This window comes from Oncorhynchus mykiss, chromosome 26 (assembly GCF_057628025.1).
Source record: "Oncorhynchus mykiss isolate SJ-2025 chromosome 26, ASM5762802v1, whole genome shotgun sequence".
NCBI classification, from domain to species: domain Eukaryota; kingdom Metazoa; phylum Chordata; class Actinopteri; order Salmoniformes; family Salmonidae; genus Oncorhynchus; species Oncorhynchus mykiss.
In genome coordinates this window covers 7,017,380-7,030,335 of record NC_143047.1, presented here as the reverse complement: position 1 = coordinate 7,030,335, position 12,956 = coordinate 7,017,380, and the positions used below count along the sequence as shown (strand labels likewise).

At 49.6% G+C, this 12,956-nt stretch overlaps 1 protein-coding gene across 2 annotated transcripts in view; it reads left to right on the top strand.

The window, feature by feature from the left end:
* Window positions 1-12,956, top strand: part of LOC110506288 (neuron navigator 2) — a 130,305-nt gene that overhangs the window by 84,294 nt on the left and 33,055 nt on the right. For both annotated transcript variants that reach the window (XM_090221779.1, XM_036963581.2), the window contains one exon: window positions 612-734. In XM_090221779.1, coding sequence (XP_090077905.1) covers window positions 612-734 — 123 coding nt within the window. The remainder of the gene's footprint in view (window positions 1-611; window positions 735-12,956) is intronic.

Sequence of the window (12,956 nt, the reverse complement as noted above, 5' to 3'; positions counted from 1 at the left end):
AAATGGCCGATTGTTTTCGTCATTTTGATAATAACTACACCAAATTGTTAGTCAAATGACCAACATTTTACTGAGCCTTAATGATATTTTAGTCAAAATAACTTAAGACTAGACTGAATCTATAAAAGGCTGCCAACATTAACACTGCACCAGGAACAACATCTTGGAAAGGTAGGCGAAGTACGGCTCTAGCTGCACTTGTGCGTGTCTGTGGTCTTCTGTGCATGTGTGGAGTTAATGACCGGTCCAGTCGACCAGCAGCCATTTCATCTGATTTATGAGACTGGTGCCTTGGGCCGGACAAACAAGATGGATGTTCTTTCCTCTCCTAGTTGGTTTTATTTAGAGCAAGAAGGAACAGCCATCTTGTTTGTTGTTGGCTCTCTCTCTCTGGGGCGTTAGACAGAGCACGGCCCAACACTCGATCTTCTTCTTCCTGGCTTGAAAGCTGACACAAAAAAACGGCCTTCTTTTAGTCAAACAATTTCAGTTTTTGAATCCGTCAAGAATGAACTGATTTCCAGCAAAAGTGTTGTGCAATTTTAACCGTGAGCTTTGACTTTGAAAACCTTGTGTTTTCTGATGTGACCTTTGACCTTTTCTGATCCCAGCTACATGACGGACAGCGGTCTGAGCCTGTACACGCGGCGACTCAACCGTCTACCTGACGGCATGGCGGCGGTACGAGAGACCCTCCAACGCAACACCTCCACGGGCCAGGGAGACGCTGACAGGTAGGACACACACACACACACATACCATTTCTCTGCATCATTGGGAGAGATCCTTACATTGGGTCACATTACAAAATGGTTGGATTTGTGTCCTTGTGACCTGCGTGGGATCAATGGAAAGGATAACAGGGCAGCAGTTTGACCTCTTTCTGGGAGAGAGAGAGGGAGTGGTTTAATGTGGATAATTGACAGCGGGAAATGGGTGGAGGCATTATACCATTAGTGTTCGTATGGAAGAGAAGCGGACGGGTGTATGGGACCGAAGTGGGCTCTGTAAGAAAGAGTGACGCTAAGTAAGACTGCAGCTATAACTCCTCTCAGTCTGCAGGTGTGAGTGATTTCCTGTTTTCCCCACCTTTTGACCTCCATCTCCCCTCCTTCCCTCCTCCTCTCTCACACCCCCTGAGCCCTCACCTCTTCTGCCCTTCTCCCTCACCTCCGAACCCCTCAGGTGAGAGAGGAAAGCTTCCAGTCTCTCTCTCTCCTCGCACCGCGCACTGAGCCATCTTGACCTTTTGCCTGGCTCTTTCTTCTACCATCCTGCTCATACGGTATCTTTCTCACCTCTGCCCTTCGCCTCTCATACAGGGTCCTAAAGAGACAACCTCAAAGATGTGTGTGTGTGAGAGAGCTGTTTCCTATTGGCAGTTGTTGATGAGAGAAAAAGGGGAGAGAGTCTGAAAAGCAATTCAATGATAAAGGTTTTTGGGAACGAGGTGGTATGTATTTTTCACTTTCATCTATCTGGGAGTTAATTGTGTTAATAGTGCATCAATGCTTGTGCCAGTAGTCTCTCTTTGTTGATATTCCCGACTGATCTTCAAAGAGCGTTCCACTCCTTTCTGAAAAAGCGCCGAGGTGGAGGGTTGGGGGAAGGCAAGGAGGGAGGGGGTAGAGGCGGGGGAGGGTACATTTGGAGCAGCCCTCCTGAAGGAATGTCTGATAAATGTGGTTACTGGTCTTGGTTTGCATTAATTGGGAGAGTTGGAAAGTGGTGGATAACTGCGTTAACAGAATATAGCAGGGCTGAAATGGCTTCAGGGAAAGTGTGTGTGTATGTGGCATGGGGGGGGGGGGCTCAAATGAGATCAGTCTAATTTAATAGATGACTGGGGGGGGGGGGTTAATGGAGCTTATTTGGGAAGGTGGGGAGTTGGATTTGATAGCTGACCGTGTGTGTGTGTGTGTGTGTGTGTGTGTGTACGTGGCGTCCAGCTCCTTAGCTGGCCACTCCGTAACGGGCTGTGGTAGACCACTGGATTGGAGACCTATAAAACAGATCAGCTTTTAATGTCTTAATGATGCTGCTATGGACACCAGCAACTTAGCCTGCCGTTAGGGCCCAGTCAGCGATAGGGTTGGGGGTTGGGGTGTCAGATATCACCATGGCAATCGGGTAAAAGCCTTGTGACCTCAGGCTAAGCGCTTCAATGTGTCATAGTGCACAAAGGGGAGGTTGGAAAATGTGCCTAAAGACAGGAGATTCTAACTCAAGAACTAGAGTAATTAGTGCAGTGGACTCCAACCCTGGCTCCTGGAGAGCTACAGATGTGTGCAGGCTTTTGTTTCAGCCTAGCACTAACACACATGATTCAACTTATCAAGGTATTGATGAACGCTGCCGTTGATGACGTGAATCAGGTGTTTCCTTGCTGGGTTGGAACAAAAGCCGGTGTTTTCTGTAGCTCTCCAGGACACCGACTGGTTCCTATTAAACGGCTCAAATCAGAAGACGAAGAAGGGCTAGTCACTACAACTGCATCTGTTTTCACGCTCAGATGTGTGCAAATTACGATTCAAACTGGCACTATCGTTGCCGAAGAATCCCTTTTAGTTATGGGACGACACGGACCCATAGCGACAAAGGACTGCGAGTTTCACATTTAATTAATGTGTGTGTGTCTTTCAGCTCATTCATCAGCTCTTTCATTTCACGGCCAGAGAAAGAGGAAGTAACTCGTCTGTAACAATCCGTCCTCTGATTTGAATTCCTTTTGTCCGACCAGACAAAGAGACACTCTTTTCTGTGGTGTGTCTACGTGTGTGACTGTGGTGTGTGTGTGTGTGTGTTCTTGCAGATACAGTATGAAACAGATAGGAGGGAGAAATAGGAAAGCCCCAAACCACCCTTTGAACATTACAATAATAAATACAGTATATCCCTTGGTCCTCTCCTTCGTCTCTTATTTCTCTCCGTTCTTCACTCGTTGTGTGTGTGTGTGATGTTAGTGGATCTCTGGGTAGGTTTTTACACCTTCCACTCCCCAGGGTGTGTGTGTGTGTACAGCCCTAGGAGTTATAGTTATTTCCAGCACCCTCTCAAACACCCCAGCATCACAGCATCCCAGCACCACAGCACCCCAGCACCACAGCATCCCCAATGCCCATTTTCCGTACCTGTCTGGACTTGACTAGGTCCCTCAGGCAATTGAGGAGAAGGGAGGTGCTCAGGTAAAGGTTGCACCTGGCAGTAAAACGGGTGGACAGGATCGCTTACTCTCTCTCTCTACCCCTCTCTCTTCCTCTCTCTCTCTACCCCTCTCTCTTCCTCTCTTTTAGCTCTCCTTTGAGGAATCCTCATTCCCCCCCCCCCCCTTGCTCTGTCGCTCCCTCCTCTTTCCTCGGTCTCTCTCTTTCTCTCTCTCTCTGTTGTGTGGTGTGTGTTTCCCTGTTTCCCTCTCTCCGGCGAAGAGGATGCTGTGGTTTTGCTCCAGGCTCTAAACATGTACAGTCGCAGTCTTTTCTCCCTTCCTCTCTCTCTCTCTACCCCTCTCTCTTCCTCTCTCTCGTTCTCCAGGCATTTCATGAACCACCGATCATGTTTCTCTGATAACCAGGAGGCCTTTTTGTATGATAATACACTGTGTGTGTGTTAAACCCAGTGCCCCCAATAACATTTCAATGTGTCTGGTGCTTAGACTGTTCACGTAACGTCACCCTCTAGGATCAGATCCGACATCAACCCTGCAAAAGTTATTCCTCTGCGTTCATTTTGAGAGTCTCGTGATTCCGGCAGCACGTGGGCTCTGGTCCGGAATACCAAGGAGTGTTTTGGATAGTGAGGCAAGAGGAGAAGATGGGTTGCTACTGGCTTAATGCTATCATCGGTGTGTCTTTGTGTTTGGGTGGCGCTACTACTGACAGCTTTCTACCTGCGTGAGTTCTTCAATGGTTGGAGTAGCGGATACGGTGACGTCTGCAGTCATTGTTTTTGGGAGCACTCTTACTTTTGGTTTGATCAGCTGTGAAAATGGATCAAAGGACCACTCCCACCCTTTGTCTGCTTCTAGGCTTCTCTCTGGCTCTCTTTTCCTCAGTCTCGCTCACACACACACACACACACGCTTCTCGACTTATACATGGAATGCAAAATGCTACAAATCCCCTTTCGACATCTTTTATGCAAGAACAGCACGTTTCCCCCGTTTCCTCTGTGGCGTGTCTCTGTAAACTCATATAACGCTGCGCTGAAACGCTGGCGGCATGCTAGTGCCGTCTCAACACCGTTCTACCCAGTGTCTGATATCTGGAGCTTCCCTTTGAGCGTCGGGCTTTCAGCTGAAACGCTGGCGGCATGCTAGTGCCGTCTCAACACCGTTCTACCCAGTGTCTGATATCTGGAGCTTCCCTTTGAGCGTCGGGCTTTCAGCTGAAACGCTGGCGGCATGCTAGTGCCGTCTCAACACCGTTCTACCCAGTGTCTGATATCTGGAGCTTCTCTTTGAGCGTCGGGCTTTCAGCTGAACCGTTCGCCCAAGTCACCAATACCCAACCCCCAAAACACACACCCACGTACCCCAGCTGCAGAGGTGCTCCTGTACTCCTGAGCTCGCGCACCCTATGACTGGGTCATAGGTCATAGTTCAGATGTAACAGTATATTACCAGAAAGGGAGAGAGGATACAACTGGGACAAAGAGGGCGACGTATAGCGGAGGAAAATGGACAGGAAGAGAAGGGAAAGATGGACGGTAGGATTTAACAAGTTGTAGTGGAGGAGGGGAATCTGAGACGTGTGTGTGTGTGTGTGTGTGTGAGAGAGACGGCGAGAGAGAGATGAATAGAGAGAGACTCCTAGGAGCGTTTACTGATGTAGTTGTAGCTGTGGATACTGGTGCATCTATGAACCCCCTCTTCCCCCTGGACTTCCCCTCTGTCACCAGCACACTTAGTATGGGAGGGAGGCACACGCACACGCACATTGAGGGTGTGGTTCTTACACACAGTTATCTCCTCTCTCTCTCTCTCTCACTCACACACTCTGCTGTAATGGTCTATGCCTTTGTCTCCGGCTGGCTGACTCCTATTGGATTAGTGCTTAGGGAAGTGGCGTTGAGCCTTGCTGTGTCAGAGAGTGTGGCAGGGATGTCAGCACGGGGACACACTGACTGCCTGCCATCAGGACACTGCATCGCAATGATAGAGAGACTGAAAGAGAGAGAAATGAAAACACCTTCCATCCCCTGCCACTTTGGAGGATGTTTTCGTTAAAAGTTTATAGACGGATTCTGCTGTGAGGGGTTGCTGAGCCTCACCTGTCACCTTGGCCTGCGTAACGTGGCAAAGGTTAAGTGGTGCCCTCCTCTACCTCACGGAGGAGTTGAAAGACATTTTGCTGAGTGGGGGTAAAAATGTGCAGGTTTGTGGCGATACCCAAGGTAACAAGATCAATGTGATTTATCCACACTTAGTATGGGAGGGAGGCTCACACACACACACACACACACGCACACACAAAACACCTGAGGACTGGAGAAATTAGGTGTGTGTGTGTGTGTGTGTGTATATTGTCTGGTGTGTGTGTCTTCTGTTAATGTGAAATTCCACACTTGTCTGCCTCCCACTGGGTCCTTTCGATCAGTGTGTATGTGCATGCAGTGGTCTGTATCCCACATCTGTACTTTGTTTTATGGATCAGGGTCAGTCGGTTGACTCAAAGCAGTGCACCGTTTACTCAACGAGAGAGAGAGAGATATTTGTGTGCAAGAGTCAAAGAATGCAAGAAAAATGTCATGTAGTTTTTAGGTGATGTTTGTTTCATATCTAAAATCTGTTTACTCGAGCTAGTCAAATGAGAAACGAGGCTAGAAAGAGAGAGACTAGAGGGAGAGATGCATTCCTGACTCTGTAGTGCAGTCGCCGTGTCATTTCTCTGTGCTGCGGGGACCAGCTGTGTCATTTAACCACCCCACAACTCCGGCCCGGAATGTCCACACGGAGAAGGAATGCACCGAGTCCTGTCCAAGATCCTCTCTGCCGCTCCTTTGCCCTCTCTCTTACCCTGTGCCTGCCCGTTCTCTACCTCTCCCTCCCTCACTCCACCCGCCCATTCACTCCCTCACCCTGTATCCCTCTCTCCCGTTTCTCCCTCACCCCCTCCCATATTCTCACACCCAATCCCCAGGGTCCTGTTCAAACTGCCCTCCCTCATTCCCTGTCCTCCCTTCCCTCTCCCTCCCTCCCCATCTCCCTCCCCTTCCCTCTCCCTCCCTCCCCTTCCCTCTCCCTCCCTCCCCGTCTCCCTCCCCTTCCCTCTCCCTCCCTCCCCTTCCCTCTCCCTCCCTCCCCTTCCCTCTCCCTCCCTCCCCGTCTCCCTCCCTCCCCTTCCCTCTCCCTCCCTCCCCTTCCCTCTCCCTCCCTCCCCGTCTCCCTCCCTCCCCTTCCCTCTCCCTCCCTCCCCTTCCCTCTCCCTCCCTCCCCGTCTCCCTCCCTTCCTTCTCCCTCCCTCCCCGTCTCCCTCACTCCTCCCTGTGTATAGAGGGGTCAGAGGTGGTGTTTACACAGCGACAGCCAAACAGTGGTTGTGTGTAGAGTCGGCTCAGTCAGTACACACACAGCCCAGGCCCAAACACATGCTTTAGATACAACACACACACACACACACACACACTGGTTTGTGTTCCTACTGGCGGTCTACTCTACACTACAGAATAGGTTGGGAGGAGTTTTGGGGGTCAGGGTTAGTTGTGTCGAGGCAGTAGTGGCGCAGGCAAGCTGGAGTCCTCATGATGGGACACTCCTAAAAACATATCTGTTTGCGCCCGTCGTCGCGGTCGGTGATACGACAGACGGTAATGCCTCCTCGAGACTCTCTTTTCTCATCCTCGGTTTGATTTCCGTAAAACAAACGTGTCTGTCTTTTTGAAAGCAATACAGTCTTGACGGAGTAAGGGTGTGCTTGTGCGCGCGCGCGTGTGTCTCTGAGTGTTGAAGCCTCTCCTCTGTCTCTTTCCCCATGACGTCATCTGTGACCTATATATTAGAGGGAGCTCATGTTTTAGTGTGTAAACCCATATCCAATCCACTCACACTGTCTCTGACAGCAGTCGACAGGACTAAGTCATCTGATCCCACAACAGTCTTGAGTAATAGTAGCTCCCCCTTTAAACGGAGGAAATTCCTTATCGTCCCGAGGTTGCCAACGTTTGAGCGCGTGTGTGTGTGCGTGCATGTGTAATTTTCTTCCTTTTTTAAAATGTGGTACTTTTAGCACAGTTTCGTGATATCCAACTGGTAGTTTGTCTTGTCCCATCGCTGCAAGGAGAGGCGACGTGTGTAAATGTATGTAAGAGTTGGAGTGAGCTTAGCTGGGAAAACCATATGGGCAGAGCTAAAAAAAACTCACTTCCCCAGAGACCACATAAGAACAACTAAACAAACAGAGAACAACGTAAACAGAAGGTTTTCTCAGGACACTGTCGGACACTCCCATGGGTCCAGCCCCAGCGGCAGCTCTTTCTCATTGGCCAGCGGTCCCAGTTGAATAACAGCAGGGTTTATGACCCCTGACCTGTGTGTGAAAACAGAGGGCGGTCTTCGGGGACACGGGGGTAGCCCAGGAATGTGTTAATTTGGGTCAGTTCAGAGTCTATTCTCTCACCTACTGTCTCTCTCCCCAGCTGTCTCTCTCTGTCTCTCTCTCTCTCACCTACTGTCTCTGCCATCCCGGGATTTACGGTATTACCGGCATAGCACACAAGGGGGCACTAAAAATGCAACAACAACAAAAAGCCACCTATTACCAAAACTCTAACAAAATTAGCACAAGTAATAGCGAAATCACACATACAGTAAGCTGTTAGCTAAATGCTATAGAACAAAAATGCACATAAACTAATTGCAAAGACAGGCAAATCCAGCTCATGAAGTTGTGCAAGCACAGCTAGTAGCTACCGACTGTCATTTTCAGTGAGTGTGGACATTTACAAGCGAAAGTGAACGAGAGAAATTGTGCAAATAAACAAAGTTGTGATGCAGGCCTTTCTGAAGTAATCGCAGCATGTGTACACGGAGCAGAGGAGAGAAGAACGGAGGAAGGGGAAAAAAACGCTAGTAGGAAGCACAGGGAAAGAATGGCATCTGCACAGTTAACTCGGATGACAGAGCTCTTTGACTTCTAAAACATGGCAGAAAGCCGTTCCAAGCTATTCAGTAGTGAATTGCGTACAAGTGTGACTCCACCACCTCATGTGCGCCGCAGAGCAGAGACTTACCGATAGAACGCTAGGAGCTCACGCTTTCTCTTGTTGTGCCCTTAATGATGAACGTTTAACTGGCTCAACTGTTCTGGGGGAACTCCGGTAAGCTTCATAATGTAAAACAATGTGACGGCTGAAATGATGAACACAATCTGCTTGATCTCCTATAGCGTATTATACAAGTTGATTGCAGGTATTAACTTTAAAAAGTAAATATTCACATTTATTGAAAGTAAATAACTTGACTGTGTTGATGGTATTGAAAAACCATCCCGTGGCTTTTTTCAAATAACCCGGTATATGGTATACCACCTAAACCTACGGTGTCTCTCCATCCACCTACTGTCTCTTTCCATCTCTCTCCATCCACCTACTGTCTCTCTCCATCTCTCTCTCTCCACCTACTGTCTCTCTCCATCTCTCTCTCTCTCCATCCACCTACTGTCTCTCTCCATCTCTCTCCATCCACCTACTGTCTCTCTCCATCTCTCTCTCTCTCCACCTACTGTCTCTCTCCATCTCTCTCTCTCCACCTACTGTCTCTCTCCATCTCTCTCTCTCCACCTACTGTCTCTCTCCATCTCTCTCTCTCCACTCACTGTCTCTCTCCATCTCTCTCCATCCACCTACTGTCCCTCTCCATCTCTCTCTCTCCACCTACTGTCTCTCTCCATCTCTCTCTCTCCACCTACTGTCTCTCTCCATCTCTCTCTCTCCACCTACTGTCTCTCTCCATCTTTCTCTCTCCACCTACTGTCTCTCTCCATCTCTCTCTCTCTCTCTCCACCTACTGTCTCTCTCCATCTCTCTCTCCACCTACTGTCTCTCTCCATCTCTCTCCATCCACCTACTGTCTCTCTCCATCTCTCTCTCTCCACCTACTGTCTCTCTCCATCTCTCTCTCTCTCCACCTACTGTCTCTCTCCATCTCTCTCTCTCTCCACCTACTGTCTCTCTCCATCTCTCTCTCCGCCTACTGTCTCTCTCCATCTCTCTCTCTCCGCCTACTGTCTCTCTCCATCTCTCTCTCTCCACCTACTGTCTCTCTCCATCTCTCTCTCTCCCTCCACCTACTGTCTCTCTCCATCTCTCTCTCTCCACCTACTCTCTCTCCATCTCTCTCTCTCCACCTACTGTCTCTCTCCATCTCTCTCTCCACCTACTGTCTCTCTCCATCTCTCTCCATCCACCTACTGTCTATCATCATCTCTCTCTCTCTCTCTTTCCGCCTACTGTCTCCCTCCATCTCTCTCTCTCTCCGCCTACTGTCTCTCTCCATCTCTCTCTCTCCGCCTACTGTCTCTCTTCATCTCTCTCTCTCCGCCTACTGTCTCTCTTCATCTCTCTCTCTCTCTCCACTACTGTCTGTCTCTATCTCTCTCTCCCCCCTACTGTCTCTCTCTATCTCTCTCTCCCACCTACTGTCTCTATATCTCTCTCTCTCTCTCCCCCTACTGTGTCTCTCCATCTCTCTCTCTCTCCATCCACCTACTGTCTCTCTCCATCTCTCTCCATCCACCTACTGTCTCTCTCCATCTCTCTCCATCCACCTACTGTCTCTCTCCATCTCTCTCCATCCACCTACTGTCTCTCTCCATCTCTCTCCATCCACCTACTGTCTCTCTCCATCTCTCTCCATCCACCTACTGTGTCTCTCCATCTCTCTCTCTCTCCATCCACCTACTGTCTCTCCATCTCTCTCTCTCTCCATCCACCTACTGTCTCTCTCCATCTCTCTCCATCCACCTACTGTCTCTCTCCATCTCTCTCCATCCACCTACTGTGTCTCTCCATCTCTCTCTCTCTCCATCCACCTACTGTCTCTCTCCATCTCTCTCCATCCACCTACTGTCTCTCTCCATCTCTCTCTCTCTCCACCTACTGTCTCTCTCCATCTCTCTCTCTCTCCACCTACTGTCTCTCTCCATCTCTCTCTCTCCACCTACTGTCTCTCTCCATCTCTCTCTCTCCACCTACTGTCTCTCTCCATCTCTCTCCATCCAACTACTGTCTCTCTCCATCTCTCTCCATCCACCTACTGTCTCTCTCCATCTCTCTCCATCCACCTACTGTCTCTCTCCATCTCTCTCCATCCACCTACTGTGTCTCTCCATCTCTCTCTCTCTCCATCCACCTACTGTCTCTCTCCATCTCTCTCCATCCACCTACTGTGTCTCTCCATCTCTCTCTCTCTCCATCCACCTACTGTCTCTCTCCATCTCTCTCCATCCACCTACTGTCTCTCTCCATCTCTCTCTCTCCACCTACTGTCTCTCTCCATCTCTCTCTCTCTCCATCCACCTACTGTCTCTCTCCATCTCTCTCTCTCCACCTACTGTCTCTCTCCATCTCTCTCCATCCACCTACTGTCTCTCTCCATCTCTCTCCGTCCACCTACTGTCTCTCCATCTCTCTCTCTCTCCACCTACTGTCTCTCTCCATCTCTCTCTCTCTCCACCTACTGTCTCTCTCCATCTCTCTCTCTCTCCCCCCTACTGTGTCTCTCCATCTCTCTCTCTCTTTCCACCTACTGTCTCTCTCCATCTCTCTCTCTCTCCACCTACTGTCTCTCTCCATCTCTCTCTCTCTCCCCCCTACTGTGTCTCTCCATCTCTCTCTCTCTTTCCACCTACTGTCTCTCTCCATCTCTCTCTCTCTCTCTCTCCGCCTACTGTCTCTCTCTATCTCTCTCTCTCTCCGCCTACTGTCTCTCTTCATCTCTCTCCCCCCTACTGTCTGTCTCTATCTCTCTCTCCCCCCTACTGTCTCTCTCCATCTCTCTCTCCCACCTACTGTCTCTCTCCATCTCTCTCTCCCACCTACTGTCTCTCTCTCTCTCTCCCCTACTGTCTCTCTCATCTCTCTCTCTCCACCTACTGTCTCTCTCCATCTCTCTCTCCCACCTACTGTCTCTCTCCATCTCTCTCTCTCTCCACCTACTGTCTCTCTTCATCTCTCTCTCTCTCTCTCACCCACCTACTGTCTCTCTCTCTCTCCCCTACTGTCTCTCTTCATCTTTCTCTCTCTCCACCTACTGTCTCTCTCCATCTCTCTCTCCACCTACTGTCTCTCTCCATCTCTCTCTCCCACCTACTGTCTCTCTCCATCTCTCTCTCTCCACCTACTGTCTCTCTCCATCTCTCTCTCTCTCCCCCTACTGTGTCTCTCCATCTCTCTCTCTCCACCTACTGTCTCTCTTCATCTCTCTCTCTCTCTCTCTCCACCTACTCTCTCTTCATCTCTCTCTCTCTCTCTCTCTCCACCTACTGTCTCTCTTCATCTCTCTCTCTCTCTCTCTCCACCTACTGTCTCTCTTCATCTCTCTCTCTCTCTCTCTCCACCTACTGTCTCTCTTCATCTCTCTCTCTCTCTCTCTCCACCTACTGTCTCTCTTCATCTCTCTCTCTCTCTCTCCACCTACTGTCTCTCTTCATCTCTCTCTCTCTCTCTCTCTCTCCACCTACTGTCTCTCTTCATCTCTCTCTCTCTCTCTCTCTCTCCGCCTACTGTCTCTCTCCATCTCTCTCTCTCTCTCTCCGCCTACTGTCTCTCTTCATCTCTCTCTCTCCACTACTGTCTGTCTCTATCTCTCTCTCCCACCTACTGTCTCTCTCCATCTCTCTCTCCCACCTACTGTCTCTCTCTATCTCTCTCTCTCCCCTACTGTCTCTCTCCATCTCTCTCTCTCCCCTACTGTCTCTCTCCATCTCTCTCTCCCCCCTACTGTCTCTCTCCATCTCTCTCTCTCTCCACCTACTGTCTCTCTCCATCTCTCTCTCCAACCTACTGTCTCTCTCCATCTCTCTCTCTCTCCCCCTACTGTGTCTCTCCATCTCTCTCTCTCTCTCCATCCACCTACTGTCTCTCTCCATCTCTCTCTCTCCACCTACTGTCTCTCTCCATCTCTCTCCATCCACCTACTGTCTCTCTCCATCTCTCCATCCACCTACTGTCTCTCTCCATCTCTCTCTCTCCACCTACTGTCTCTCTCCATCTCTCTCTCTCCACCTACTGTCTCTCTCCATCTCTCTCTCTCCACCTACTGTCCCTCTCCATCTCTCTCTCTCTCCATCCACCTACTGTCTCTCTCCATCTCTCTCCATCCACCTACTGTCTCTCTCCATCTCTCTCCATCCACCTACTGTCTCTCTCCATCCACCTACTGTCTCTCTCCCTCCTACTGTCTCTCTCCATCTCTCTCTCTCCCTCCTACTGTTTCCCTCCATCTCTCTCCATCCACCTACTGTCTCTCTCCCTCCTACTGTCTCTCTCCATCTCTCTCTCTCCCTCCTACTGTTTCCCTCCATCTCTCTCCATCCACCTACTGTCTCTCTCCATCCACCTACTGTCTCTCTCCCTCCTACTGTTACATAGCTTTTCTAATTATTTGAATTAAATTTGCCGAGGGACTTGTGAATGTGAGCGTTGCAGTCTCCCAGGACTCCCTCCCACCTTTCATCATCACCGTCATGCCTGATGCTTACAAAGGCAGTGTGTTGTTGTTTTTTACATTTTATTTTCACCATATACTTTTAAAAAGAGAATAGTCTGTCTGTACACCTAACCTCATCCTAAAGGCCAATGCTCAAATGAATCCATTTAACTCCATTTCCGCAAGCCACCACACAGCTGTGAAGTTCTCCGTCGTACGAAGAGAGATTTCCCTGCTCTGTAATCGACGCACAAGTCAATTGATTGTGGATCCACACACATCAATTGAACCCATAACCTTCTGGCTTTTCGCT